Here is a 26,083-nt window from a genome sequence, read left to right on the forward strand (position 1 = left end):
AAATTTCTCTTCCTTCTCTTTATCTGCCCCATTTCATGGTTACCCTATCTGTTTGTATTCTTTATCTCTGCCAGGATCAGCATTTAGTGTTGCATTAATTGCTGGGTGTTTTCATCCTCCTTTGGTGGGAGGAAAAAAATCTGATTTGAAATGTCTTCATTTTATGCAATGCCAAAACATTTTCAGGCTAACACAATTAAACAGCTTTTTGTTAAACCATTTCACAGCCACAATCAGATAGTACAAATGAACATTTTATATTTTAAAATTTTCATGCATCTACTAAATATACCAACTGTGAGCTAAGGAAAAACAAACAGTATTTTTCAGCTTCCCATTGAATACCATTGTATTCAGAGAACTGAAAAGGTTATTATGGAAAACCTTCTTAAAAATAGAATATATATATCTATATTAGCATTTAGAAAATTGCTAAGAAAAATTATTCTATTTCAATTTTTATTTTTTGCAAATAAACTTTCCTTAAAAGATGAATTTATTAATATCTATGTGTTCTGTAAAATAAGGGGGTTTCTTCAAGGAAATAATATTTAATGGATGTCTATAATATGTACCAAAGATTTTATACAGTGTCTCATTTGATCTTCATAATAACCCTATGATCTAATTGTATTAACTAAAATGAGTTGTGGAGGGCAAATAGGTAACATGCCAAACAGCTGCCTTTGAGGCTCCAGTTTTCCATATTCCTTGAGATTTCTCTGTGAGGAGGTACAATCTACAATTTCTACCTTTTCTACATATTTCACAGGCTCACAATATTTATTCATTGTGAATTTGCTTGCAAATAATTTAAATGTCAGAAACATACATAACCTCATTTGATCTTCAGGCTATGTTTCTGGTTATGATTTCTGTTAAAGAAACAATTAGTGAGGGTAGATAAAGACAGCAGGAAAAAAATAATAGAAGGATTAAAAGCATTGAGGAAATGAATTTGGAAATAATAAAAGACATTGAAAGTTCAGAGTCTTGGACAAATATGATCTAATTATTTAGACATAATTGTTATATACTTTCTATTATTTTTCTGCCCTCAATATTTGGTGCTTGGGGAAAAGAGAATTAAGATCTTTGGATTATTAGTAAGAAAAAGAAAAAAAATTATAAATAATAAGCAACAAGCCTTGACCCATGTGGCTCAGTTGGTTGGGTGAAGTTTCACAAAGCAAAGGGTTGCTCATTCAATTCCCAGTCAGGGCACATGCCAGGGTTGTAGGTTCCATTCCTGATCGCAGTGTGAACAAGATGCAGCTGATTGATGTTCTCTTTTTCCTCCCTTTCCCTCTCTCTAGAAGTGAATAAATAAAATCTAAAAAAAAAAAAAAAAAAATAGGCAACCAGAAGTAAAAAGACCTAAGATATAGTGAATATGCTATTAAATGCTTGGTTAACTTTGGTTATATCAAATTTTTTTAACTATAAATAGTCAGTATGCTCTTTTGTGCCTTTTGGTATTGTAAACTTGTGTGATTCTCAAAACAAGTGATTCTCATAATGCAAGTTTGTTACAAATTAACCACATGAAATTAAAAATATCTACCAATCTCAAATGATATACTTTATCTAATTTAAAAAGAAAAAGATTTCAGTGGGTTTTTATTGCAGTTGGGTTATTTTTTTTTCTTTCTGCTTCCTGCTAAAAAAAGCATTAGGAAGAAGTTAAAATTACTAAAGAGTAATAAATTTGAAAGAAAATAAAAGACCCAAATAGTCATAAGAATATTGAAAGTTTAAATGGGAAATTCATTTAGATTACCTTTTTTTGGACAAAAAGACATTAAAGAACTTGAGTGTTTAATTTCAAAACACTTCATGATTGGAATAGAAATGACAGCCACTCTAAGGTTAAAAGTAGGAATGGAGATATTGAAACAAACAATTGAACTTAACAGTGGTAATTAAGCATTATCTCTAACAAACCTAACTTAAATTTTAGGTAGATACTACAAATATTTTAGGAATGTATGCAGCAAATAAATTTGTGTATGTTAAATAGGATTGAAAATCAGTTTCTAAAGTTCTCCTGAGTGTAACTAAAATATAAGCCTGCCTAGCAATGAGTTCTATGCTTGATTTCAAAACTTATTTCTAATGTTGCAGAAGTTATAATAACAAAGAACCAATTTAGCAAGAAAGAAAAAAAAGATTTTTCAGTTAACTGTACTGTGGCTAATACTTAAAATTATATATAAACTTTTTATTTTATTAAACTGTCATACCTAAAATATATATAATCATATTTATTTAAATGTCAATTATGAAGGTTTTTTTGTCTTTAATTTTATTCCTTGATAATAAAGCACTATATTGTGTTTATTTAATTACAGACAAAAAGTTCTCAAACCATAACACCCTCTGGCACCCAGAAAAAAGTTAAGAGAACTCTGCCAAACCCACCTCCTGAGGAGACCTCAGCAGGGACTCAGTCGACTTACAGCACAATGGGCACAGTTTCCAGGAGAAGGATCTGCAGAACCAACACAATGGCACGGGCCAAGATTCTCCAGGATATAGACAGAGAACTTGATCTTGTAGAGAGGGAATCTGCAAAACTTAGGAAGAAGCAAGCAGAACTTGATGAGGAAGAAAAGGAGATTGATGCCAAGTTACGGTACCTGGAAATGGGAATTAACAGGAGGAAAGAGGCATTGTTAAAAGAGAGAGAAAAGAGAGAGCGAGCCTACCTCCAGGGAGTGGCCGAGGACCGGGATTACATGTCTGACAGTGAGGTGAGCAGCACCAGACCAACCCGAATAGAAAGTCAGCATGGCATAGAGCGACCAAGAACTGCTCCCCAAACTGAATTCAGCCAGTTTATACCCCCACAGACCCAAACAGAATCTCAGCTAGTTCCTCCTACAAGTCCTTATACGCAATACCAATACTCTTCCCCTGCTCTTCCTACCCAAGCACCTACCCCATACACCCAACAATCCCATTTTCAGCAACAAACTTTGTACCACCAGCAGGTTTCGCCTTACCAGACTCAGCCCACATTTCAAGCTGTGGCAACAATGTCCTTCACACCTCAGGCTCAACCTACACCAACCCCACAACCTTCTTATCAGTTACCATCGCAGATGATGGTGATACAACAAAAGCCACGGCAAACTACATTATATTTGGAGCCCAAGATAACTTCAAACTATGAGGTGATTCGCAACCAACCCCTGATGATAGCACCTGTTTCTACTGATAATACATATGCTGTTTCCCATCTTGGTAGTAAGTACAATAGCTTAGACTTGAGAATAGGATTGGAGGAGAGAAGTAGCATGGCAAGCAGTCCAATATCAAGCATATCTGCAGATTCTTTTTATGCAGATATTGACCATCATACTTCTCGAAATTTTGTCCTAATTGATGACATTGGAGAGATTACCAAAGGAACAGCAGCATTAACCACTGCATTTAGCCTTCATGAAAAGGATCTGTCAAAAACAGACCGACTCCTTAGAACCACCGAAACACGGAGGTCTCAAGAAGTGACAGATTTCCTAGCACCATTACAGACTTCCTCCAGATTGCATAGTTATGTGAAAGCAGAGGATGATCCAATGGAGGATCCTTATGAATTAAAGCTTCTGAAGCATCAGATTAAACAAGAATTCCGTAGAGGGGCAGAGAGCTTAGATCACCTTGCTGGTCTTTCCCATTATTACCATGCGGATACTAGCTACAGACATTTTCCAAAATCTGAAAAGTACAGCATTAGTAGACTCACACTTGAAAAGCAAGCAGCAAAACAACTGCCAGCAGCCATACTTTACCAAAAGCAGTCAAAACATAAGAAATCACTAATTGACCCTAAAATGTCAAAATTTTCACCTATTCAAGAGAGTAGAGACCTTGAACCTGATTATTCAAGCTATATGACTTCTGGCACTTCATCTATTGGTGGAATTTCTTCCAGAGCAAGGCTCCTTCAAGATGATATCACCTTTGGCCTCAGAAAAAATATTACAGACCAACAAAAATTTATGGGATCATCTCTTGGCACAGGACTTGGTACCTTGGGAAATACCATTCGGTCAGCTCTGCAGGATGAAGCAGATAAGCCATACAGTAGTGGGAGCAGGTCCAGACCTTCTTCCAGACCTTCTTCTGTTTATGGGCTTGATTTATCACTCAAAAGAGATTCTTCCAGCTCTTCCCTAAGACTGAAAGCTCAAGAGGCTGAAGCTCTAGACGTTTCCTTTGGTCATGCATCACCCTCTGGCAGAACTAAGCCTACCAGTTTGCCAATTAGCCAGAGTAGAGGAAGAATACCAATTGTGGCCCAGAATTCTGAAGAAGAAAGTCCACTCAGCCCTGTTGGCCAGCCAATGGGAATGGCCAGAGCTGCAGCTGGACCACTGCCACCAATATCTGCAGACACCAGAGATCAGTTTGGATCAAGTCATTCACTGCCTGAAGTTCAGCAACACATGAGAGAAGAATCACGGACTCGAGGCTATGACCGTGACATAGCATTCATTATGGATGACTTCCAACATGCCATGTCAGACAGTGAAGGTAAATTGGGCCTCAGACTACCTTGTTACTCTCAAAACTCAAACTCTTATTTTTCTGCATGTTTAATTTTCTTTCTCCAAGGATGTATTCTACTTTTCTTGGTTTGTCTTTTGCATGTTTACTTCAATTTTATTTCTTGTAAATGGAAATTTTATCTTGTGTACAGATTTCATAGCATGCTCTTCTTCTTTTTAGTTTGTTCTTTTATCGTTGTTTCCTCATTGCTTGATTCGTTTACTGTCTACTTTTCCAAAACCATTAAAATAATTGTGTCAATAAAATATGGTCATTCTTTAAATCCATAGTTATAAAGTTTTTCATTGTATGGTTCTTTTTTTAATGCACTTTAATGTTATTGGTCAGTTTCAGTTTTTGAAATTATTAAGGTTTAGAGCCATTATGTACTGTCTGCTAGACTTTGTAATAGAAATTATTTATGCAATTTTGTGAGACCAGTATTTATTAATTCAGGGAATGTTCTCTTTTGAGAATTTTTGGAGAAGTCCAGGTATTAGTATGATGTAGAATTTTATCATTGTCCTTAAAAGTTTCATATTTTTATCTTTCTCATGAATATGATAATTGACAAATTACACTTTTACATTATATACTAGAAAGCTTAGCACAAAATATAATATTGGCAATAAATAATCTTATCAGTATGTATAAAGTATTTTTTAGATTTAAAAGTCAATTTTTTTACAGTGTTTATAGGAGTCTAGAGGTTTGGAGCTGAAGCTCCTCCAGGTATACCTGTTCAGCCTCTTGTCATTGTTTTTGCCTCATTCCTTTCTTTGCCCTAAATTATTTTGCTGGGGTTTTTTTGGTATTGAATAAATTATTTAAAGCAAGTACATATTTAGCTAAAAACTGACTTACGGTATTTTTATTGTTATTGTTTAATCATGTAAAACCATAAGTATTTTAGAAAATTATCTAGTCCAAGTCTAATTTTGAAGACAAGGGAGGAGAGGTGTAGAGATGTTAAAGAGACTTCCCCGTGCCAAGAAGACTCATGACCCTGGATCCTTTTTGTTACTGTTTTTTATCTCCTCTGTGGTCTGCTGGAATATAAGTGTGATTCGAGTTCTGGAAATAAAATATTTCTGATCCAATAAAAGTGGTTTACTATTGAAGTAAAAGTGGATCCATTACTTCATGGTTTAGAGACTACAAAGCACTATACTAACATGTGTGTCTCTCCTTTTAAATCTTAACATTTCCCTTGAGGACTCACAGGAATATATGTTTTCATGAAAAGGATTTTCTTTCTACTTCTGCATCTAGGTACCAATATGATTATAGAAGTTCAATCTAGATTTGAAAAGGACTAAATTAATCACTGGATCTGGAGGACAAACTGCTCTTCCTAGTGAGATTCCAACAACTAATGACTTTCTGATATGTTTTCTTCTCTACTGGCTGTTGGAATGGGCATTTTTATTGACAATTAATCAATTAAATGAAACACTGTTCTTTTATTTAGGCATTTGCTTCAATGCATCTACATAGTTAAGCCAGAATTATGCTATCATGTGGAAACAGTTTTTATCTTTTTCTTTATTTTTCTCACAACTCACATTTTACACACATTTTATGCATATAGAATGACTGCTACAAAAAAATTAAAGAGGCTCTTTAGTATTCATATCCATAAAATAATAAAAAAAAATCATTAACAGGTCTGTGGCATAACTAAACATCTAAAGACTGTGCATGATGAATGCATGTGTGGAGATAATTTGACAAATTCATTTACTTATCACAGATATTTATCAACATGGCTCCAGACACACACACAGATACTTCCAGATATTCCCAAATATGACATTTATTTACATAGAACCAAAATAAAATAACTGAATGTTTTAGTTCATATTTATATGTTTGGATGATGTGTGCTCACAATCGTCAAGGACTGTATGACAAAATCGATAAAGTAGATGATGAGACATCATGTAGCACAGAAAATTATGACGTGTTTAAAGGTATCAAAGAAATAAACAATTAAAATGAAATTAGACTGAAGTATACTTAAAAATTAAGGAGACAAAACATTTATATAGATGTTGATAGAAAATTAGGCAAAGGACTACTATAAAAAATTAATTTACATATGTAATATTATGTGTGTGAATTGTAGTGATTATCTTTAAAATTTGTATGTTTTAAAACCTTATATATTGTCTTTGCTTTTATATCACATAAACATATTATTTTCTTCCGGTGAACAATTACCTACTTTTCTTTTGAAATCCTGAATTCCTTGGATAATTAAGGGAAAAAGTAGAAAATATTTCTTTCCCGTCATACAACTTATTTATGAATTCATGAAAGATTAAGGATGTTTAAATATTTTTTTTACTAAGAATGCTATATCTGTGTTTGAATGCTTCTAAAGTAATTTTGAAAAGTATAGCATTTCAACAGGCCATTTGGTATCATGTGGACAAAACAAATTTAACTCATTTCAAATTGCTTATTGTGCACTTTCTTTCAAAACAATCAAACTCTAGGTTATAGACCATTACATGTTTTTCAGATGTGTTGTATATGACTCTAGTTAATTTTGAAATGGCTCACTTGAGGTAAAATCTAGGCATACATAATTTATGTTGCTTAATATTTCTGGCCATCAGGTGAAGTCCACTACTTGATATGCATGTATGGTTGAATAAGTACAAAGCTGGAGGCTTTCATTTAGAGAAGATTGGAGGGAAGCCAAACTAGAAACAGCCAAGTTATATTTATTTTTACAAACACAAATATTTTGTTGAAAACATTATTTAAAAGTATACTCTATACAAGAAAAAAGCATCAATATATACAGTCTTTAAATATTTATATGCACCAATTTGTGATACTGAATAGAATTAAACTGTTAGTGTAACTTCTGGCTGTGAATAATGCTAGATTCCAAAATAGCTTACTTGTAATTTACAGTTAAGAATTCAAGAAAATATCAGTTTGAAAAAAGAGTGGGGGGATATTAATCTCTAGCAAATCATTTAAACTAATTTGGAAAATGTTATTATTATAAAATTTATTTTTTTAAAGTGCAGGTATACCATGGAAGATCAGACCACTGCCATTATAAACAACTAGCATTTATATCTAAATTGGCTGTAATTGATGAAGACAGAATTCAATATAAAAGCAGATTTATTCAATCTGGTTTTTCTTGGTTGGTCTATAAATTCCTAAGCAAAACATGGTAGATATCCTAACTTAGTTACCTGTAGAGTTATTATAAGAAATATCAAAGTATATAATTAAAATTGGAAATAAATTGACAAAATTTGGGTCAGGTCGAGATGCTGCTTTATTTGTATAAACTCAGCTAAGGAACATGTTTTAAAGGACTGTATTTCAAGTGCAATGACCAGAGTTGTATATTCAAGTGAAATCATATACTACATTATCCAAGATATTCATTTATTAAAATCAGTTTAGGTTATTTTTCTTTTCATAATAAATATATATAAGAAGTAAGATAAAATAGTATTAGTGTTCTTGGGATAATCTAATAAAATTTTAGACTGATGATTAAATAATGGATTTGTATTTATCAAATTAACACTAAATATTTTTTAAGGCCAGTGCTGCATTTATTTATTTTTAAGATTTTATATATTTATTTTTAGAGGGGAAGGAAGGGAGAAAGACAGGGAGAGAAACATCAGTGCGTGGTTGCCTCTCATGTGTCCTCAACTGGGGACCTGGCCCACAACCCAGGCATGTGCCCTGACTGGGAATCGGACCAGTGACCCTTTGTCTCACAGGATGGCACTCAGTCCACTTAGACACACCAGCCAGGGCCTACACTAAATATCTTTCATAAATTTATTATTTTATATGTAATTAAAACTATGAAAAACCATAATAAATATGCAGTAAATGGTGAGAAATGATTGTGTGATTATTTATTTATTTTTTTTCGTAAGCATTTTACAGTACATGTATTTTCTCATTTAAGTCTTCCAAAGCTTTATCAGATAAATCCTATTATTATCCCTATTTTGCTGTCAGGAAACTGAGGCCAGAGAGATTAAGAACTTGCTCAAGGTTTTACAACTGCTAAGCATCAGGGTAGGATTTGAGCCCAGGCAGAGACCCCATTGCCCATCCTCATCACCGTGCTACCGCATACCTCATTATCCGCGTTGTCCTACTCCAGCCCTTTCCCGTAGCCAGTAAAAGTGGCCATTCACCAAAGCTACAGCCCCTCTTGTGTCCCAAATCAATGAAAACCAGCACGAAAATATAGTGGGGACTTCTTTCTTTGTTGCCAGTGAAGTCTGAAAAGGTTCTCAGCTTCCCTGGGTTACGATGGGGAGCGGAAGGCAGCAGCTTTGCTGCGCTCCAGGTCCTCCTGGTGATGGCCTTTTGGCTGTTTCCTCCTCTGCCTTCATTCTTTGCTTCTCTGGGACGGGGGACCTGTCCCGATCTCCATCCGCATTATCTGGGGCCCTAAAAGTCCCACTTAGCTCCTTAATGCTTCCTTCACCTAGGAGGTGATAAGTGCTGAGAGTATTATACCCTGATTATATTTCTAGTTGAAACATTGGGTCTAAGGAAATATATTTAGAATTATGATTCATTTTATCAGATTGCCTATGTTTGAGTCATTTTTCCTTTCTACTAGAAGGATAATTAATGGATACAGATGACATATATACATAGTACGAATGAAGCCCATTTTGGTGTTTGTAAAATGCTTTCACTTTTTTATTTTTATTTTCATTTTTATTAATGAGGATAAAGTGACAATAAATTAATATTTATTTTTAAATGTGCATATTATAATAACGTCTTTCTCTAGTTGATGACTGATTTTTCTGTTTTCTTCACTTCTAAATATTTATTATTACAGCATTTGCAACATAGATTTTAGTGTTGAGGCAGGAAAAATATAGAAGATATGAGTCTTGCCCTCAAGCAGCTTAGAATCTAATAAGGGAGGTAAGACGAGCACATATACAACCACAAATCAGATATGTACCATTGCAATTCTTCAAATCTGAGACTAAATTATGACACATTTCCCATCATTGGGTGTTTATTGGAAAGAAATGATGTAATCACTACTGTTGACCAAGATCACAGGAGGGAAGGGGAGGTGAGTAGTGGTGTGTATACTGTAGGTTTGCCATTCCTGCTAACAAGGAAATAATGAAAATTGGCTTAAAAAAAGTTTTGGAAGGAAGTTTTGAAAGAGAAGGCAGTCAGGGATGTAGACGTAGAAAAGAAAGCTGTACTGTGATAGAATTCAGTCGCGTGGCATTGTAGAAGCTTGACTTTCCAGAGAATATAGGTTGATATCATTGTCAACCAACCTTTCAGGATGAGCTCTTGAAAAAGCTGCTCCATCTGCCATTTAGGAAGCAAAAATGTGTTTCCAGTGACTATATAATTAGGGATCATTTTACCAAGAATAAAACTTGATATGTATAAAGTCAAATTCTATATGGTAGGTAAAATAGAATCTTTGGTCACTAAATAATAGCTTTAAAAAACTTTGGAAGTACTAAGAACTGAAGTAATAATTATGTACTTAAACATGGTTTCATTTTCAAAAATATTTTGACGTCAAGTTTTGTCACATAAATACAAAAGGGAGTCAACCAGCTCTTCAATCTAATTCCTAAATCTCCATAAAATACTTGTTTAATTTTTCATAAAATATTCTAAATGGTACAGTTTTAATATTAGGCTACCAGGTGATTATAGCACACATGCCCCTAACAATAATACCTGGAACCACCCACCTTAGAAATATTTTTTAAATTTATTTATGAATGTCATAAAAACATATTTTAAAAAATTATTCACTTAATATTCAAAGCAGTCAGCCACATCTACATTGGTACTGGTTTGATGTGATAGTAGGAAAGTGACACAATCTTTATTCAAGGAATACGTTTTCCTGAGACTGGTAGTGGGCGATGTGGAGAGGTGCAGAAGTGGGAGCTAATGGACTGAGGTTGATTAGAAAGACCTCTGAGGAATATTCACTTGTTCATTTATTTATTGAAATCACTACTTAAATTTCTTTTCCTTCCTGATTTAAAATTTAATTTTGTTTTATTTTGCTCTGAAAGGTTGAACAGGTGTGTACATGATTTTTTTTTATAAATCATGGTGCAGATTTTTTGACATAATATTAGAAATTATTTTTCTCGCCCCATTGGGAATTGTGTTTGAAATGCATGAATGGTTAGCAGCCTGGAACATGTTGCTGCTTTAGGACATCCACCGTCCTCTATCATTTGCGTTAGCTGAGATTGCAATGTTTGATATTTCCTTGGTCTCCAAAGCTTATCACCTGCGTCGTGAAGAAACAGATTGGTTTGACAAACCCAGGGAGTCTCGTTTGGAAAATGGACATGGTCTGGATCGAAAACTGCCAGAAAGATTGGTCCACTCTAGACCACTCAGTCAACATCAAGAGCAAGTAAGTGCTATATTGAGCAATCTCATCTAGATTTATGCAACTCTTTCAGAAAAGTTCGCCCTACAATGGTCTCAATATCCTAAAATGCATGGAACTTCTGTCAGTCAAGTTCACAAATTTAAAGTAGCAGGTACCTTATTTTATCATTCACAACTGACATTGCAGCATAGTTGTGATGCTTCTGCTAGGGAATTTAAGTGATTCATTTGTCCAACAGATAAAGCTTGTACATCATACCCAACACTGCTGGACAATGGGAATTCATAAAGTTCTTGAAGCACTTAACAGACAATTGGGTGTAATGGATTTGGGTAATTTCAGTGTTTTCCAATAACCCTGTATTCAGGTGTTATGAGAAGCAAATAAGAGGATGACCAAACCAGGGCAGCTAGGGTCAGGGAAGGCTTCACTTGGGGGGAAAAAGAAACATTTCAAAGTCTATTAAATGGGAGTGTTTTATATTTATTTCTGAATTTTATCATCATCAGAACTTACATAATGTAGGTGTTATTATTATATATTTATAGATGGAAAAACAAAAACTTAGAGATAAATTTCACAGTTGGATAAATATGATTCCAAAATGAACTTGCTCACTTTAAAACAAGTGAGGTAATATTGGATAGAGTTATGGAAGATACATAGGAGATCAGTGTTTGGATGAATTGAGAAAGATTTGTCTGGTAAGCTAAATGGCCTTCAATAATAGCCTTAAAGGTCAGATATTTGCAGGTTGTTATTCATAATCATTAATACAATCACAAAAGAGAGAGTTAACTTACTTTTACATACAATAACTCCTAAATCATCTGATTAATGATTAATGATATAGAAGACAAGTATATTTTGAACAGAAAAGAACCATATACAATTACTATAATTTATTTCCACATTTGGTACACTAAGATATTTTAAAAAAAAAGACTTGGATGGATGATATGTACTGTCTGTAAGATAATATCTGTATTCTTATATTTGGTTTCTTCCTAAGCAAATTCAGTTTTCATGAACAAATTTGTAGCTATTAAATAGAATATTCTCAGAATTTGTGTTTTTTCTATATAATATTATTTTCAAGAAATCTTGGGATTCCTCTCTATAGCAAATTTTTTTTAAGTTTTCTATATGTTAATGAGTTTTCGGTTTAAGGTTGTGTTAACCTCTATACACATGTTGATAAACTTCCATTTCTTTTTCACTTCATTTTAAAGTATCAGATTATTGAATTATACTTAGCTTACCATGCTCTTCTTAAATTTTAGTTATAGTTGTCTTTCAGTCTCATCAAATAGATCTGGCTAGGAGATAATAAAAATTAATAAAGTCATTCTGAGCATGTTTTCAAATGTGAACTTACATGTTTTTGTCTACAATTAACTAAAATAATAAATTTGTAAGTTGAAAATAACTTCATTGAACATATTTTAAGAATATTTTTGTAATTTCTTATTATGCCTTATCTACCTCATTTTTTTGAAGTTTAGCATTTCCCACAAACCTAGTTCAAGTCACTGAAAACGCAAATTCTTTAAAGTAATCCTAATAAGATGAATTACATAAACTAGAAACTAAAAAGTAATGGCTTCCATGCAGTTATTTCCCAACACTACTATGTTCAGGTATACTCAGAATAGTCTTTTCCAACTTATTCATTCAGCAAGTATTCTTTGAGGATACATTTTAAAGTAATCAGTCTCCAGCTCAAAAAATATTTTCTAATATTCTGTTGTCTGTAGATAAAATATTAATATCCCTAATGACACTTTTCTTAATGTTCTGCTGTTAATAGCTACATATTTATGAATATGATTCACTGAGGATATAGCATATCATGCTTCAACAGTATAATTAGAGATCAAAATAATCCCAAAATTTAAGAATTATTTAATGAATTTTTTTCCCCCCCCCCCCCCCCCCCCCCCCCCCCCCCCATGTGGTTTTTAATAAAGTAGAAAACGTAAAGATCTGTGCTTGAACTATAGTTAAGTATAATAATGTATATTTTCTTACTAAAAGTTATGTTTTTACCTTTTGATTTTGATAGCTGACATGCAAATAGAACACTAGAAATGTAGTTATCAAAACTGCAAATACATAGAATTATAAATTAGCTGTAAAGTGATCAACCATATAACCACTACACAGACCAAGAAAGGAAACATTGCCTGCCCTCAGAAACCCCCATGTGCACCTTCCAGATGGCAGTATTCAACTGCCCCCCAAAAAACCACAAATATGTGTTGTGTAACAATTCTTAGTTTTTCTTTATAATTTTTTTCTAAATAAAAACTACACAGAGGACAATATATGCTTTGATTAAATTTACATGAAGTTCAGAATTTATGCCCTTTTGCATTGATATTTATCATCAAATGATCTTTTTACTCATTTACTATGTTTTGATCTAGAGAAAATAGCAAAATATTCTTATTTTACCCACTTCTTTGTATCTGTAGTCATAAAAATGTAATATGAAGCTCTGGGTACCAATAAACTGAGACAATTTTATTTTAAAACTTATTCATAACAAGAATTTATGCTCATAAATGCTCTGGAGGCAAGAATAATAAAACCAAATTGACATACAAATACTAATATACCTGTTTTTTAAAATATTTTATGTACAACATATGAGACATATAAAATTTTTTTAGAAGTTTTATTATTCAAAATTATATTAACTATAGAAATAAGCCAAATCTGTAAATCCATATTATTTTCTTTCAAATACATATACATATATATTCATTTAGGGGAAATTCACCTCTGCTTTGTGAATGGAACAGATTACCCAGCCCCTTTTATATTTTTGTTCATTTTTCTCAGTCTCTTTATCTGTAAATAGGACTAATGCCCTTCACAGGATGGTTATAAAGGTCAACACTTCTTTTGTTTGTTTTTTATGGGAAATGGGTCAACAATTCTTGACTAGTACAAAATGCCTCTACTCTCTGCACTAATGCCCACGCCTTCTACAGTTCTCATGGAACTGCTACATTGGTGTACATTGAGCTCCTCTGAAAGAGCCACTCTGTCTCTTGATTCTGGGTCTTTGAATGTCTAGTTTCCTCTGCCTGAATGCTCTTCCTCTCCTCTTGGCTAACTCTACACATCACTTAGGTCTCCAATCATATGGCCCATTTTATAAGAAGCATTCCCTGATACCAGCACCGCTACCTCCCCACAAATCTGGGGCAAGTGTTATTTCAGTAGTACTGAATGCATTGTTCACAGCTATGTGCTCCTAGGCAGCAGGGAGTCCCTATTCCACCCACCAAGATATATACAGAGGGCCTAGCACAGTGCTTGGAATGCCAGAAGAGCACTCATCATCCTGGATCTAACGTGTAGTTTTTAAGTGAAGGGAATGAAGAATGTCTATATTAACAAAAGCTATGTTAACCTATGTTACTTTTTCATAAGTACGAAGGCTCAGTTCATGAAAATGATCCCTTTTTGAAATATCTGTAGGGAGGGAAGACAATCCTTTGTCTGGGAGGCGTATAGGTGATAGTTCTCTCAATGCAGAATTACCAAAAGACAATGCTACCAGAGACAAACTTCTTAGGGAGACAAAGGTGCCACTACTTGACATCAGTCCTACCCTCTGCCCTTGCCCCTGCTCTTTCTAGATCGCATCTGCTGGATAACTCTATAAACATTCACCTGCAGAGGTTAGGGGAAAGCCAAGATCTAACTTGTTCATATGTTGGAGACAGCTCTTCTTTCTGTAGACATTTAGTCACAATGATCATGTTTATGGCAGGTGAATGTTTCTGAATTCATGAAACTTGTAGAGTCTCTGAAACTAGAGGAGATTCTATGAGGTGCTCTGAAAGCAACAATTATGGTAATGAAAGTGTTTAACATCTCCTTTACTAACATCATTATAGGTACACATTAAAGGGCCATTCTGGCAACCTGGTAATACTCTGATGAAAAATTTGAGAAGCCATAATAGTCTTCTAGACTGGGCAATAGATTCTCTGTTAGATTATATCCACTTCTCCCTAGTCTGGAGAATGCAAAGGAGAGCAAAAGGCAAAATTTTGTCGTTTTAGTTTAATTTTGTTAAATAATACATGAAATTAGATGTTTGAAATAATATATACCAGTTTTAATGTTATCCACAGTACTAAGAAGTTCGGTTAATATTTAATAGCTATAAAATTTTCAATGCACATGGTTTAAATTTAGTAAAAAATAAAGATCTTTAAATGCAGATTAGGGGATAGAGGAAGGAGAGGTGATGAGGAAGAAGGAAAGAGAAGGAGAAAAGATGATGTGGTAAGTAGGGCAGAGGAGAGAAAGTAAGAGAAAATGGAGGGAGAGAGGTAAAGAAAGACAGAAAAAGAAAACAGGAAGCCAGAGAGAACAAAAGAAGGAAAATGTACACTCTTAATTGTAATGAATATAAATGAGGCTTTCAATGGATTACAAGGTTAGGGTAAGTATAAATTATCTAGGTTGACTGTTTATGCTAACCATAATATTTTTAATAATCTTACAAACAATAGTTTTATTTTGTAGGATTCATATAATGTTCCTAGACTTAACAGGATTCTCCTGATGTTTGGGGAGTCTTTTATATTCATCAGAGATTTGATTAAGCTTATTCTTTCCTGAAAAGAATAAAAACTACAGGCTTTTGTTTAAGCTTGCATTTTTAAATGTGTATTTCACTTTTAATATCTAGAATTCTAGGAGTTTTATAGCTGGATTGACACATTAAAGCCACATGAGTATTCAAAAGAATCTTTATACACCAAATGTACATCTCTTTGGTTCCAAATTCTATTTAATATTTTGGTTTAATATTCCCACACACTTCTTACACATATTCTGAAATGGGTAGCATAAAATGTCTCTTTACTAAACTTTATTTAATTTGTAATTTCAGGCAAAATTTTTCTAAGGTGATAAATACAAGATATTATACTAATAAAATCCTGTCAGTATTTTCCATTATTTCTATATTTTATTATTTCACAAACCTCTTTTAAAAGCAAAGTTTCATGAAATCAAACACAGTTTGCATTCACTAATTTCCTTTTACTTCAGAAATCTCCCTTTGCCAGGTAGAAATAATGAGGTTTATGATATTTTCATACTCAAGCTTAAATAATGAGAATTGGCATTTCAGGCTTGCAACAATAGCTTTAAGTGTTGCTGCTGCTGCTTCTTCCCAAAGGAATGCCAATGGTAAATGAGTAATAACACCATCAATAACACAGCCTTTGAATACAAAAGAGGCTTCAGAATGTATTAGAATGAGCAAAGACTTTATTTATGCATAATTATTCTCAGCATCAGTGTACACTGAAACTTCTAGTAAAGGTGCTCAGTAAAAGCACAATTTCTCAGTAAAACCAAAGCAACAAATGTGAAGTGATCCTACTACAGCAATAGAGATGTGGAATATTAGGGGGATCGTCCTGGCTTTTCTCCCCTAACACCAGAGCAAAATCAGCAGCTGTTAGATTTCCATTGCATGCCCTATGCACTGTTATCACTGTTGATAGTGTACTACTGTACTGACAGACATCTTTTAGAGCCTGTTGCATGTGCTTATTAATTTCCTAACTACAACAAATCAGTTAAAAAGAAAAATTGGTTGGAACTCAGAAACCAGTAATATTATGAGGGGGACCCAAAAACTGGAATTATCTTCTAGAGGGTGTGCCCCTTGTAGTACAGGCTTCTATGGCGAGGTGAGTGTTCTAGGAACCCATCTGTATCAGTGTACCAGCTGGCAATGTTGTGAGAGGCTGTGTTTGGCTTTAGTGAATTTTTTTTGAGGATTCTTTCAGTGCGTTTGCCCATTTTACGATGGATGATTTAGGAGGGCACCTGGCCACACCGCGCTGAATGTTCAGCAGGTTTTGACCAAAAATGGCATGAACCATATGCCCCACCCTCCCTATTCACCCAGTCTCGCTTCCAGCAACTGATTTTTGTTTCCCTGGGTGAAAAAAAGTCCTCAAAGGGAAACATTTTGCCAATGCGGAAGAAGTGAAACAAAAAACAGCAGAAGCACTGAAAGGCATCAAAATTGATGAGTTCAAAACTGTTTTGAGAGGTAGAAAAGGCTCAATAGGTGTATTGCAACAAATGGAGAGTACTTTGAAGGTGGCTGAAGTTTAAACAGGTAAGAATAAACTTTTTATAAATAAATTCCATTTCCCCTGTATTTTATAGTGTAAGACGCTTCAATGTTCATTTCTGAAGCTTTTAATACATTGTTAGTGATTGACTCAATGTGCTTTTCTAAAAGGTCTAATTCTGCATATTGCACTTTGTCTTAACATTGATTTTTCACCTTATCACATGTATGTCTTAGATTCTACAGATGAATGGGAAGACTGTGCACTACATCTTTCCTCATGCAAGGATAAAAATAACTAAAGACTCTAAGGATCACACAGTTTCAGGTAAAGAAAATCAAATAATCTAGTCCTTTTAATATCATATATATATAAAAATGTATTTGGATTTCAGTTTGGATGACTGATTAAACATTAGAAAACAACACTTTTTTGTTATAAACATGTTTTGGAAAATGTCGAAATATAGTCAAGCTATACGTTTGAACGGAAAAGACAATACAGTGATGGCATGGTCATTAATATGACAAATTACTAAATGGTACATGTTTAGATCATTATTTTCATTAATTGCATTTAAAAAAGTGTCCATGGAATTATAATGCTCCATAATTTTGGTCTATGAGTAATATGGTCACCAGTTTGGGGACTATAAAACATTCTTATATAGGAAGTAAAAAGCTACCTTGAATTCTTCTAAGGAGTACCCTCTACCTTGTCAATTTGAACATTACCAATTATTGAGTTTCTGTTTGTTGAATTTTTGTCCTTTTATAAACCAAAGATCATGATGTAATTTTCAAATGCTTTATTTTGAAATAATGTTGACTCCAAGAAAATTTAGGACTCCTAGAAAATAGTACACTTAATTCTTTTGCCCACCTTTTACCCAATTTTCCTATGGTTTGCCTCTATTTAAGCACAATAAGATGATCAAAACCAAAAAGTTCACTTTGATATGATACTATTGAAACACCTACAGGCCTTACCTAAATTTTGAGTTTCTTCACCCACCCATTAATTTTTTCTCTTCCTCTGGTGAAGGAGTCAATCCAGCTCTCTCATGGCAGCATTCACTTGTCACACCATTTTCACCTCCTCCAATAGGATAGTTTCTCAATCCTTTGTCTTTCATGACTTTGATGCTTTTGAAAAGGAATAGAATTTTTATATTATAAATGAAAAGTTCTGTTATTTAAATATGAGACAAAATATAAATTTTATAAAAATTAATGGTTTTAATATATAAGTAGAAACTATATTCTCATTCAAGTATATTCTTTATGTTTCATCGACACTGTACATCAGGAGAAAATATTCATAATATATATTGATAGGTACAAATATACATGGATATATGTTATAAGTGAAATAGTAGCATGGTTTATGTGCCAGAGGGGTTTGTTTTTGTAGGACTGAGAGAACAAAGGACAAAAAGTTATTTTTTTTGGTGTATTTGCCATTGTTTCTTGTGGATTTTAAACCATAGAGCATGTGGATATGGAACAGGTTTTGCTTTGAGCAATTTTTCTCTCTTTATTTTCATAGAGAAAGAATCGATTAAGAGTGTAATGTTCTTTCCCTTTTAAGATTGAGTAATTTGTCTTCTGCCAGAGACAGATAATTCAACCTTTCATAGTTCTATTGCATGCAGACTGTATTTTAACTACTGATGAAAATTCCAGGGGTGAATCTTAAACTGTTTTTGCAGAGAAAATTACTTGCTAGAAACTATTTCAGTTCCCTCCAGCTCATAAGGCAAAACAACATAATTCTTTCTAGCAGTGCCAAAAATTATTTCGTGTAACAAAAATCTTCAAATCATTATTCTCAGTCATTAAGACTCTATTACATTGTATCTATTTTTCTACTATATTATTATTTTATACTATGTTAATAATTTTCTCAACCTTATTATATATTACCATTTGTTATTTTAATTTGCTTTCTTTTACTACAGTTAGAAAGGTTTTAAAAATATAAGTAACAAAAATAAGAGCTATTGGTTTCTTGTAAGTATTGTAATCTGAAAACTAAATTCAACTTTCTCTAGTATATAGATTTTTCAGAATGAGAAATGAAGATTATTGTTTTGAACAACAAATTTACTAATCTATCTCCCTGAAAGCCCCTTTTTCTTTTGATATTTGCCTAAAATAAAAATACAAATATCTTCCATTATATTTACTCTGTGTTGATTACTATAGGGTAAATATATTTTCCATGTATCCTTAGGTCACATAAACTCGAATTTTTTAAATAATTTGCATCGTTTTCAAATAGAGCTTCAGTGCTTTTAAGGGGATTTAAATACATGCATATGCAAGGCTAGAGCCTGAAATGACAGTCTCTGACAAACAGTTTCTAGAAGTTCTAAGCTAGTGACAGGGAAAACCTGGCACAGAGCATCCATGCTCCTGGCTAATCTAATTCATTTGTTTCTCAACCAGAAGCCTAGTTGTATTGACTAAATATTTGGTTATATTAAGGGTTTACTGTTACTTTTTACTATGGTTACCATTTCATAGTAATATTTTTAATAAAAATTGAGAGGATATCATTTAGAGATGCATACTAAGATATTTAAAGATGAAACAATACCTTGTCTGGGATTTGCTTCAAAAGTAGCTATGTGGAGGATGATGGAGAAATAGATTAAATGAAGTTGACCATGATTTGATAACTGTTGGACCTGGGAAATTAACCACACTGAGTTTTATAACTGTCTTGTCACTACTATTTAAATGTATAAAATTTTCCATAATAAAACAAATTTAACTTATGTTTGTTTCTCATGTTTAGAGACATGAGAAACTTGTCCAGTTGTTTTATCAGTAGTGAAAGAGCTATCGAAGCTAATAATTTAACTGCATTTGTAAAGCAAGATAATGTTGTAAGCATGGAAGGAGTGAAGAACAAAATGTATAATTATATTACTATATTTATCCGGGTAATCACTTAGGAAGTTATGTAATGTTGAATCACTGGTTATACACCTGAAACTAACAATATTGTATGTCAAGTATAATTGAAAAATTAAAAAATTATTTTAAAATAAAATATAGTATAATTGCTCTCCCAAACAGAGAAGGAAATGGTCATTAATGAATTTTAATTTTGATTAAATAAATCCATTGAAAGTAGAAATACTGTATATCTTATATAATATTTTAATAAACTATTCTAATTTGATATAACATTAAATATTTCACAGGAACTATATAAAATTAGCATACCTCACAGAAAGGGAAAGCATTTTTATTTATTGGAATCAAAAATAATTTTAACATAAGTGACAGGAATAGAAAAAAATTTTTTTAATTGTTCTCATCTGTGCTTCTTAAAGTATGAACAAGGAATCTTCATGGTTCCCAAGATTTTCTCAGGGGATCCACAAGTTCAAAACTATTTTCATAGCAATGCTAAGGCAATATTTCCCTTTTTCACTCTCATTTTCTTATAAATATATAGTTTTTCAAATACAACTCATTGTCTACAGATAGAATAATTCAGCTGTCATATTCAGCTCAAAATTAAGCAGATTTACAATAATATAAAACAATGCCACCCTTCTCATGTTTTTATTTTTTAAATAATTTATATTTAAAATGTGATTTATTTTAACTTGGAATGAGTTATTGTTTTAGTACCTTGTTAATATTTTAAATTTTTTGTTTTAACTTATAATACAGAATATATATGTTGCTATAAATCACATAAACAAAAGCTCTGAAGTCCTCAGTACTGCGGGGGAAGGTGGTGGCAAATGGAGACAACTGCACTTGAACAAAAATTTTAAAAAATTATAAATGGTTCCTTGAAATCAAAATGTTTGGGAATCACTGCTCTAAGGACATTTGTAAGAGAGTATTAAAATGTTATAAGTAAGCTCTTCTTTTCTCGACAAAAACATATAACATAAGTTATTTTGTAACTGTTTTTACAACTCATTGGATGCATTTTAAATTTTTTATTCATTAATACATATCCATTGAACACCCTTGGTGTGATTTACATTGTGTCGATTGTTGGATTAATATAATGAATACAGCAAACCCCTGTTCTGAAGCTTACTCATAATTTAGTAGAATATGTAATGTAAGTAATTATAAAGTAAAATTTTAGGAAAAACTGAAAATGAAGGAATTGATAAAACTTTATTGTTCATTACCATACACATGGATGTGCAAGTATGTACCCACATATACAAATTCATCATTACTTATATTTCTGCAATGCACATGGACAAAAATACATACATACAATTTTCTATTAAATGGTCCATAAGTTTTAGAAAATACATCCTTTAATTTTTGACTGTAAACTTCAAAAGTATAGTTATATATGCTGATCAGCAACTGTACAATGTTTTGTTTTGTTTAGCGAGAGGGGAAGGGAGTGAGAAAGAGATGTAGAGAAACATTGATGTGTGCGAGAGAAACATGGACAGGCTGCCTCCCACACATCCACAATGGGGGACCCAGCCCACAGCCCAAGCATGTGCCCTGACCAGGCATCAAACCAGTGACCCTTTGGTTCAAAGGCCAGCGCCAAATCCACTGAGCCACACCAGCCAGGGCTGTGCCATGGTTTTGAAAGTCTGTATTCAACCAAGCACAAGGCAGCAAAGTGGAGAGTATAGGTAATGAGTTTTAGAATCAGAAAGATCTGAGTCAGAATTCAGCTCTATCACTTACTGAAATTTTGAGAATGTGTTTGCTCAATAAGAGCAGTAAGGCCAGCTCTATGTATCTCACATAATTGCAAGTGAACCTAGTGCGAAATCTTGTACTTATATACACCTAACAAATATTATTTCCCCTTCTCTTAGAAATTATCAGGAAAAAAATGCACTGCTTAAGAAATGAGTCTCTCTTACTTAGAACTCCATCTTATGCTTCTAGAAACACAGCTGTTTCAAACAAGCCAAAAAAATTCTTTTGATTTAAAAAAAAAATATTGCTTCTGTGTAGTTCCATAATGGACTGGCTACATCTGCAAGGCTAGAAAGACTGATTAGCAAGTGTAATATTGAAGAACATTAGAAATGTTTAGCTTCAAGAAATAGCAATGTCTTCTATGGAAACAGTGGTGATTTTCTATTCCTCAATAGTTCACTGTCTTACTGGGCTTTGAGCAATAGGAGACAAATGTAACAGATCTCATTAGACCTGAGTCAATAGCAATGCCAAACCTGGATAGCTTTTTTAATTATTATTTTAACATCTATAATGAGGTATAGTGTATATATCATAAATGTACAAACCAAAGACTTTTAGTAAATTTATGAAGTTGTACTACCATCACCACAGTCTAAAACATTGTTTTAGAAAATTTAAATCATTACAAAGTTCCCTTGAGCCTGCGAGCAGTATCAACTTCCAACACTGCTTTTTCAGTCACAGGTGAGATTTCTCTGTAAGTTTGCCTTTTCTGGGAAGGTCATGTAAATTTAATCATGTAGTATGCAATTTTGATGCCTAGCTCCTTTCACTTACCATAACTTTTGAGATTTATCTATTTTGTAGCATAGCAATAGTTTGCTCTTTTTGTTGTTAAGTAATAGTCCATTTGGGTATTCTACATTTAGCTGTCCATTGGATTTTTCTGTTTTTAAAATTTACATACATATTTTAGTTTAGATGTATGCTATTTTTGCATGGTTTTCTAAAAGTGGAATTGTATGGTAAGTTCTTTTTAACTATTTAAGAGCTGTCAAATAGACTTCCAGTCAGGATGGATATGTAGGTAAACACAGCTTTCCTCCTTGTACAACCACAGCAAAAATTACCACTAAACTGCAAAAAAATTTTCACCCAGAATCATCAGGAAATTGAAATGTATGGAAGTCCATAAAACCAAGAAATTAAAGAAGTCACATTTAGCCAGATGGGTAGGAAGGGAGGAGATGCAGAATCGGTGAACCCACACCCATGTGTTGTGTATAAAAATCTGGAGGGATACCTCAGGAACGAGGGATCCCAGACCGAAACCAGAGCATGTAACCCAGGGTTCCAGTGCCAGGGAAATATGTTCCCATAACTTCTGGCTGTAAAAACCAGTGTGGGTTGGGGTGGTGGATGAAATTGTGGGATTGTCAGGCACCTCCTCTTAAAGGGCCCACAGTGGACTTGGGATTTATGCAGACTTACTCCCTCTGGGCTCCAGCACTGGGGAATCAGTGGGAAGGGCACCAGTGGCATAGGAAATAAACTGAAGTGTCTGGCATCAAGGCGAGTGCCCAGGAACAGATTCCTCCCAGACAAAACTCCAGAGGCCAGAAAGTGGCTATTTTCCCTTTTCTGAGGCCTCCCACACAGAGCCACAGAGCTGCAACACCATAACTGAAACTCCATCAACCTGGTCCACATGGATTATGCCACATGGTGATTACCTAAGGCTCCACCCCATCCAACTGACTGGTGCACTTTCTATAATAGATCATACTACTAAGACAGAGTCAAAGCAGCTCTATCTAATATGTAGAAACAAACACAGGGAGGCTGCCAAAATAAGGTGACAAAGAAATATGGCCCAAATGAAAGAACAGAACGAAACTCCAGAAAAAGAACTAAATAAAATGGAGATAAGCAATCTATCAGATGCAGAATTCACAACAGTGGTTATTAGGATGCTTAAGGAACTCATTGGGTACTTGAACCGCATAAAAAAGACCTTGGAAGAAACGAAGGCTACACTAAGTAAAATAAAGAAATTTTTACAGGGAATCAACAGTAACGTGGATGAAGTCAAGAACCAAATTGGTGATTTAGAACATAAGGAACAACAACCAAAAAAAAAAGCAAACAAACATTCAATCAGAACAACAGGAAGAAGAAAATATCCAAAAAACAAAAACAAAAAAATGAGGATACTGTAAGGAGCCTCTGGGACAACTTCAAATGTACTAACATCTGAATCATAGGGATACCAGAAGGAGAAGAGGAAGAGCAAGAAATCGAAAACTTATTTGGAAAAATAGGGAAGGTAAATTTTCCTAGTTTGTTGAAGGAAATAGACATATAAGCCCAGGAGGCACAGAGAGTCCCAAACAAGATGGATGTAAAGAGGATGACGCCAAGACATATATTAAAATGCCAAAGGTTAAAGATAATCTTAAAAGCAGCAAGAAAAAAGCCGATAGTTACCTACAAAGGAGTTCCCATAAGACTGTCAGCTGATTTCTCAAAAGAGACTTTGCAGGCTAGAAGGGACTGGCAAGAAGTATTCAAAGTGATAAAAATGAAGGACCTACAACCTAGATTACTCTATCCAGCAAAGCTATCATTAAGAATCAAAGAGCAGAGTGGGTAAAGCTAAAAGGAGTTCATCATCAGCAAGCCATTATTATATGAAGTTTTAAAGGGACTTATTTAAGAAAAAGAAGATCAAAACTACAAACACTAAAAAAGAAATTCTGATACATGCCATAATATGGATGAACCATGAAGACATTTTATGCTAAGTGAAAAAAAGCCAGTCATGAAAAGACAAACACAGTATGATTCCACTTATATAAGGTACCTAGAGGAGTCAAATTCATAGAGACAGAAGATGTAATGGTAGTTTCCAGAAGAGGGAAATGGGGAGTTTGTGTTTAATGGGTAGAGTTTCAGCTTTGCAAGATGAAGAGAATTCTGGAGGTCAGTTGTACAACAATGTGAATGTACTCAACACTACTGAACTGTACATTTAAAAATGGTTTAGATGGCAAATTTTATGTTATATCTACTTTACCACAACTAAGAATAATAATAAAATGTCTTTGCCGATGGCAAGAAGGGCAGTAAATTCACAACTATCAACAATTGAACGTAAAAAGAACTAGGCAAACAAGTGGAACAGAAACAGATTCAAGATACGGAGATCATTGGGAAGTTTATCATTTGGGAGGGGAAAGGAGAAAATGGGAGAAAAGGTGCAAGGATTAAGCAGTACAAGTTGGTAGGTACAGAATAGATGGGGGATAAGGGCAGGAGAGGAAATGGAGTAGCCAAAGAACTTACATGCATGGCCCATAAACATGAACGAAGGGGTTATTGCCAGAAGGAATGGGGGGTACCCAGGGGAGGGGGACAATAGGGGAAAAATCGGGACAACTGTAATAGCATAATCAATAAAATATCTTTTAAAAACTGTCAAATAACAATTTCTAAATGTTCCACTTTCTCCATATCACTGCCAGCACTTGGTAATATCTGTGTTTTGGGGTGGATATGGATATCACTTGTTTTAACTTACATTTTCCTAATAACTTATAAAGAACATATTTCAAGAGGTTAGAGGCAATGTGTATGTCTTCTTTGGTGAAATGTCTGTTCAGATCTTTTGGCCATTATTCACTTATTTGTCTTCTTAATGAGTTGTAAAACTTTATATGTTTTAAATATAAGTCCTTTACAAGGCATATGATGCACGTGTGTTTTCTTCAAGTCGTCTTTTTATTTTCTTAAAGCTGTATTTATAGGAAAAGTTTTACATTTTAATTGAATCCAATTAATTGATATTTTTTATAAACCATGCCACTCTTAATAGTATTTAGGAACAATTCCAAGGTCACAAGGATTTTCTTTTATGTTTTATACCAGAATTTTTATACATTTAGGTCATTTATGTTGGTTATTGTACATGGTATGAGGCAAGGTCCAACTTCATTTTTTTGAATCACAAATGGAGATCCAATTTTGCAAGCACCTTTCATTAAAAACAAAAGAAAAATTCCCCATTGAATTGTCTGGCATCTTTGTTAAAAATCAATCTACCATTAATACTAGAATTTATTTCTGGATTCTCAGTTCTGTTTTGTTTTACTATATGTCTAATTTATTTCACCAGTACTACACTCTTTTACTTACTATAGCTTTATATTATGTTTTGAAATCTGGTAGTGTAAGTTCTCCAACTTTCTATTTTTCAAAATAATTTCGGTTCTTCTAGATCCTTTTACTTTTCAGAAAATTTTAGTATTATCCTGCTGGGATTATGA

The 26,083-nt window shown here is 33.6% G+C and overlaps 1 protein-coding gene across 1 annotated transcript in view; it reads left to right on the forward strand.

Moving 5' to 3' along the window:
• PCLO (piccolo presynaptic cytomatrix protein) overlaps nt 1-26,083 on the forward strand; it is a 304,144-nt gene that overhangs the window by 212,700 nt on the left and 65,361 nt on the right. Inside the window, exons 7-9 of the mRNA XM_054564343.1 lie at nt 2,352-4,539; nt 10,857-10,993; nt 17,334-17,424. Of these exons, the coding sequence (XP_054420318.1) occupies nt 2,352-4,539; nt 10,857-10,993; nt 17,334-17,424 (2,416 nt within the window). The remainder of the gene's footprint in view (nt 1-2,351; nt 4,540-10,856; nt 10,994-17,333; nt 17,425-26,083) is intronic.

The sequence above is a fragment of the Pteronotus mesoamericanus genome, unplaced genomic scaffold (assembly GCF_021234165.1).
Source record: "Pteronotus mesoamericanus isolate MK-2021 breed Mesoamerican mustached bat unplaced genomic scaffold, CSHL_Meso_final scaffold_85, whole genome shotgun sequence".
NCBI classification, from domain to species: domain Eukaryota; kingdom Metazoa; phylum Chordata; class Mammalia; order Chiroptera; family Mormoopidae; genus Pteronotus; species Pteronotus mesoamericanus.